At 51.5% G+C, this 6,284-nt stretch overlaps 1 protein-coding gene across 1 annotated transcript; it reads left to right on the top strand.

Moving 5' to 3' along the window:
• Positions 1-4,291: 4,291 nt before the first annotated feature.
• LOC307069621 (ferritin heavy chain-like) lies at positions 4,292-5,731 on the top strand (the record flags this gene model as incomplete). Its single annotated transcript, XM_079727993.1, has 2 exons — positions 4,292-4,494; positions 5,068-5,731. The coding sequence occupies 2 exons, from the start codon at positions 4,292-4,294 to the stop codon at positions 5,729-5,731; spliced, it is 867 nt and encodes a 288-aa protein (XP_079584119.1).
• Between the last annotated feature and the right edge of the window lie 553 nt (positions 5,732-6,284).

The raw sequence follows: 6,284 nt of genomic DNA, 5'->3' as shown, positions 1-6,284 counted from the left end.
TGACCCAAGCTCCTTCAAACGTCAGCGCTCCATCTGGTGACGGCTATTCTTATTGCTTTGTACCGTCTGGGTGATAGGGTTGCTGGTAGAGCCCTTGGGCCTAACCCTCACCCAGATATACTGCTGTAAAAACACTGCTCCGGCCCACAGTAGCACCACAGGGTGGAAAAGCAGGGAATGCTGGCGAGCCCTGTTGGAAGGGCTCAGGCTAGTGTGCCACTGAGTCTGAGCGGCAAAGGGATCGCATCCCTTTATAGGCAAGGGGCCCCTGGAAGCAGTGTCTAAATGACACTTGCCCAATTTCAACATCAAACAGTGCTACAAGCTAACTGGCCCTATGATGGCTCGTACATAAAACCCACCTGGGTACAGGGACTGTGCTTCCAGGATTTGTCCACTGGTTGCCCTCATGGGTTGAGCCCAGGAATGCCTAAGTAGCATCCATAAGATCTCCCGTAGCCTGGGATATAAATGTGCCCAGAATCTTTATGTGCTTGGATGAGCTCCTCCTCCGGGAAGGAAAGGACAGCAACCCACTCTGTTGCTAAATGTGCCCCTGATGACCCCAGAGAGCTCTTAACATTTTGTTCCACTAGCAGCAGGCATCAGATGTGCAGCTCGGTCCTCGGGGAAGCCTCTAAGTTATATCAGGTTAGCCTATGCCCAGCCCATGATCAATACCCCAACTGCATAGCCACGTGGGAGCATGCACCCGCCCCTGGGTGGCCACCACTCCAGAGGACCTCACCTCTGAGTGAGACAGACTCACTGCTGGAGAGGATACCATTCCAGACAATACCGCCCCACCCAAGAGTTCACCGCTGGAGATGCCTATGCGTCCTATACCAGAGATGACACCCCAGGGCCACGGCACCAGCTGGAGGCCTAGCTGCTCACCCAGGTGGCCCGACTTCCCAGTTTATATTGCGGAACGCTGCCATGCAGATTCAGACTTTCCAGAAACAGTGGAATAAACGCATTGCCCCGATGGCATTGGGGGACAACCTACTATGATATGATTTTGCAGAACTTGCTAAGTCCTTGCTGGCTGACCCTACCCTATACCAAGAGGCTCGTCAGACTGTGAGTTTGTCCCCTGCCGACAGCAGGACAGCACTGTATCATATTTCCCCACGGAAGCAGGCCACGGTGTGCGCTCCAAACCAGACAGCTCCCCGCCTACAAATGACTGAAGGCTGTTAACGTCCTCACCACTAACTCAGATGCTTCAGCATCACAGGGGGGACTGTCCTGTAAGCAGCTGACTTAGGATTATTTTTTTTTTTCTTGTAATGAAAGTGCCTGAGCTTAAGCTTCGGATTGCCTAGGCACCCACATCAAAGACAGCTATCTTGAATAAACACACTGCCAGTTACAGGACTAGAGGAAGAGCCAGGTGGCCCCGCCCCAGAAGCTTCCTTTGTTTCGGAGATCTCTGGTCCACTTAGGGAACTGACCATCTGACCACTTGTTTTTCCTTTCTGGCATTTTCATTCCCGCTCATGTTTTAAATTCACCAATAAAGACTGAACCTGGGAAACCCCAGGCATCCCATGCTAGACCCCAATAAAGGACCCCAGGCCTGCACACGTACTCTCGTTTTACCCATGACCTCGCTGTGTGGCTCCACGCGTGCCATGTGTCCTCCAGGACCTGTGAGCCATAAACCATGTTTTTTTTTCAAAGTTCCCTGATGGTTGTCACTGAAGTGCGTCTTGCAATCATAATACGAACCGCAAGGTGGTGGTGGTGGTGGGGGGCGGGTCCAATCACAATACTGGCTCCCAAAGGGGAAATGTCTGGGAGGGCTGCCTCAAGCAGTATGGCGCATGTGAGGGCCCCAGGCATTTCTGGACAATAGCGTCACTAACTGAGGGGCTGAGCCCACCCCCAAGACTTGTGTTGTTTACCTTCCTCCTGTAGCGGTTCTTCTTCACCCCTCCTTGGGCCAAACGGAGCATCTGAGAAGCAGTCAGTAATCGCAGGACCACAGCTAGACTAGAAGGCTCCACAAGGGAGTCACAGTCTCTGGCCTCATGGGACAGAGGAATCATTAGAACTCCTTCGGGATTAAGAAGTACAACTGAGGTATTGGATTTTTGAACAACACGTGCTCAATCATAAAATAACGGTCAGGAAAGCACTGAGGACCAGTGATGATCCCCACTGCTCTTTGTGCTCGTTTCTATAAGAAATGGGTCTGAGTCCACTGCTGGCCACTAAATGCACAACATGGGTGGTTTTCTGACCTCTCAGCCCTACCCCTCCCCGCCCCCCCCCGATTAAAAATTCAGGTGTGAAGAATTAGGGTCCACATTGGAGAAGTGTGGTTTAGTTACGCCAAAGAGGTACACAGAACCAGTGAGCAATTTTGGCGGATTTACGTGCATCACACTGTGGAGAGAGGGAGACGGGTGGTGATCTTCATAAGACCTCACAAAGTACACTCTGGTTGCAAAGAAGCATACACACGTGTCAATGGTTATGTGGAGAATCGACCAAGGGACAGGAGTTTGGGAGAGAGGTGCTCAATAATTCTCTAGAAAACTGATTGTAGTCTACGTGGAAAGGCAACCCAGGTCTCTGTTCTAACCCTAGGATGAAATATTGATGACCCCCATTGAAAGAGGATGAGAGATCACAAACTGAAGAGGAAATGTCACCTATCCATGAGACCAGCAGAATGTAAATCACGAACAACCCAGCTGGAGGGGTTGGCCAGGAGGCACAGGACAGGAGTGATGCCCAGCTTCAACACCCTCGTCCCGGCCGTGCTCAGGGGCTTGGCGGCCTGCTGAGGAAAAGTTTTGTTCCATCTCAAACTGTGGTTCTTCATAAATTTTAAAAAATTTACTTAAGCTTCTTTCCTAGTAGAAGCTGAGCAAGAAGAAACTGTCCTGTATGGCTGGGTACGGGAAAGCTGGCCTCGCTGAAGGTCAGGACTGTGCCGAAAAGGGGGGCAGGGGGGTAACTGAGCTGCTACACAATCAGAACAGCTGTCTGTCTGCACCTCTTTGTTCTCTCATTATGTAAACCTGGGAGAGGCCTCAAGAAACCACATGACACAGTGTCCTGTGTATACCCCATTTTATTGACTGAGGTCACTAGGGGTGTAGCTGAGAGTCAGATCTGACTTTACTCCAGTTTCCACATCGTCTTGCACAAGAAGTTTATATCGCAGACTTCAGTATCCTCGTGTGGGAGATGATAAAAACAATCCTCCCTCACGGAATGGCGAGGATTAGTGAGAAGGCAGGGAATCACCGGGTCTGCTGAGGACTCATCAAATCTTTCACTGGGACTGGTGCCCTGGTCCCATTGGTTAACCGGTGCTCACTGCGGCCAGGCTCCCGAACCCTGGCCTTCATGGAGAGCACTGCCAGGCAACCCTGCCCCAGGGACTCCAGAGGCTGCGTTTGGGAGCTGAAGCCATTTTCCACCCCCACAGATGTCTCAAACTGGTTGTTCCAGGCCTTTCTGAGCCCACTGTTGTTGCTCCTTTCTCTCTCTCTCCTCTTTTCCAAAGGCGAGGAACTGCTCAGCAAATGTGGTGCTAAGCGCCCGGCGTGCTCTGTGGTGGAGGAGACACACACAGGTCTGGGACTCCCTCCAGTCTACAGCCCTCACACTCCAACACGGAAGGCTAACTGGGACAATCCCTGGACCATCTCCCTAGCTCCGCTGCCAGCTCTGGACCAGTATCCTCCTCTTCGGGGGAGCTGCCCCACACAAACACATCCTCCAGTTATGTGGTTCCGGGGCCGCCCCCGTTCCTACCTGACCCACATCTCCCTCACCATAGCTGACTGGTTCAGGGGTCAGCCAGTCCCAGTCCCACCCCTTATGCCTCCTGTTGTCGGCTTAAGGCCGGGCACCTGAGGACCAGCCTGGGTTTGTTCCCCAGCACTGAGGGAAATGGAAAAACTTACTCCTTGTGCTTCATGGGTCTTTGAGGGATTTTTCATTCCACTCTCCAGGAGGGAAAAAGGGAGCAGGACTGATATATATTATTGGTGAATTTAGCAAAAGAAATAAGAGCATGACGATTCGGCTCTATCTAGACTGTTTAACTTTGGGATCTGCATTTGCACCAAGAGGAAATGCTATAAGCTTACAACGGCTTATAACCTGCAGTCATCCAGAACTTCCTTTGGGGAACTAGTCAGGGTAGGCTAACTGCTGTCACAAATATCCCAAGTCTTGCTGGCCTAAGACAGTACATTTTTATTTTTTGTTCTGACTAAGATCCAGTGCACAGTGGTGGTGCAGGCGATGGGGTGATAGTCTCCTTATGTCATTCAAAGGCTCAGGAAGGGAACCCATACGAGAGCAGGTTTCAGATAACCGCAGACCCGCTCAGCAGAAGAGGAAGAAACAAAACAGAACGACACAATCTATTACAGAAGAGATACACGAAAGTCTTCTAATGTCAGAAAATGCCAAGCTTATTGGCACTTGGGATGCTCCCTATCTTACCTACAAGCTCCACACCATGTACCCCGAATAGAAAAGACTCCCTAACTGACACACTGAGCCCCTCCATTCAGAGGAGAAGTCTCTTATGAAATGGGCGTCCCAACTGTAGATCAGATCCATGCTAGTTACCTTGGCTGATCACATGACTCCTTTACTCCCAGATACGAATGGACAAATGTTTGCCAGATATTTGAGGAAAGTCAAAGAGAAGATCATGATGAACAAACAGAACTATTTCTGGAGAAAAAAACAACTATAATACAGGAAACGGAAGAGAACAGTACCAAAAATTACAAATTCATATTCTCAGAATTTTAAGGGAGACAATGGGTTTATAAAATGAGAACACGGTGCTATAAGAGGGTACAATTAGAGAACAAGAGAAAGTCCTTGGAAACAAATACTTTTGCAAAGTTAAAAACTTAATAGATACCTGGTGCGCAGGTCAAAGTCACCCTGCCTCACCCAGGCTGTGATGGAACGTGGCAGCAGCGTTCGTGCCCCGCCCACCCCACACGACCACTTCCGGTAACAGAACCGCAAGCCCAGCGCCTACCTCCCGTAACGGACCCCATTTCCGGTCTGTCCCAGAGCGGCCGCCCTCTTCGACCACACGGGAGAGCTCCGAGGCAGCGACTGCAGGCCCCGCGGCTCCGCCTTCACCTTGGCCTTCACGCCCGCCACGATGCCCGAGCCGTCCACCATGAAGCAAGCGCCGCCCTCGCAGGGGCGCTGGAACTACCACCCCGACTGCGAGGCCGCCGTCAACAGCCATTTCACCCTGGAGTTCCACGCCTCCATGTTCTGCCTGGACGTGGCCTTTTACCTCCGCCGCAATGGCGACGTGCCCTTCAAGTACTTCACCTGGTTCTTCGTGTACCGCTCCAGCGAGCACAGCTCGCAGGTCTGGAACCTGATACGCCTGCAGAACAACCGCAGGGGCCGCCTCGACTTCCACGACATCGGGAAGCCAGTCAGTGACAACTGGAACAGCGGCCTCAAGGCCATGAAGTGCGCCTTGTTCCTGGAGAAGTGCGTGTACCAGAGCCTGCTCTACCTGTACCAGCTGGCCACCGACAAGAGCGACCACCACCTGTGCCACTTCCTGGCAACTCACTACCTCAGCCAGCAGGTGGCGTTCATCAGAGAGCTGGAGGATCATGTCACCACCCTGAGCATGATGGGGGCCCCGGACGTCGACCTGGCAGAGTCCCTCTTTGACAAGCTCACCCTGGGCGACAGCGACAAGAACTGAGCCTGGATTGGACCTCCCCAGAGCCACGGGGTGACCAGAGCCCTGGTCACCGTGCCTGCCATGCAGACGGCAATACTGCCCTTTCAGAAGAAGTTCGCTTAAGTTTTTGGGGTTTTTTTTGTTTGTTTGTTTTTTGCAACAAGTGCAGGACTCTCTTTTCCTGGACTTTACGTTATCACTTAAGTTTTTTTCTTCCACTTTTTCCGTTTCTTCCAATAAAGTTATTTGGTTCCTAAAGAAATAAAGGTCTCTCCTTGGTTCCTTGTGCAAATCGCTCACTTTTTAAAACAGGTATCCAGGAGGCTCTCCACCCACCCATGCCACACCCACATGCAGCTCAGGATCTCCACAGAGGGAGGGAGAAGGCATTCCATGGGGCCCTGGAAAGTGCAAAATCCATCTTCCCCTTATAAACAATGTGGGTATATGGGGGGTGGTGAGGTGAGGCCCTGCTGAATGCGGGTGCCTGCGAATAGCAGGAGTATAAAAACACGGTATAAAAATCACAGTAGCGTTGCTTCTGGAGGAATGGGATGGGACAGGGATTAAAATA

Source organism: Hyperoodon ampullatus (genome assembly GCF_949752795.1).
Source record: "Hyperoodon ampullatus genome assembly, chromosome: X".
Lineage (NCBI taxonomy): Eukaryota > Metazoa > Chordata > Mammalia > Artiodactyla > Ziphiidae > Hyperoodon > Hyperoodon ampullatus.
The sequence above is the reverse complement of the archived record's forward strand: the minus strand, read 5'-3'. Positions and strand labels throughout refer to the sequence as shown.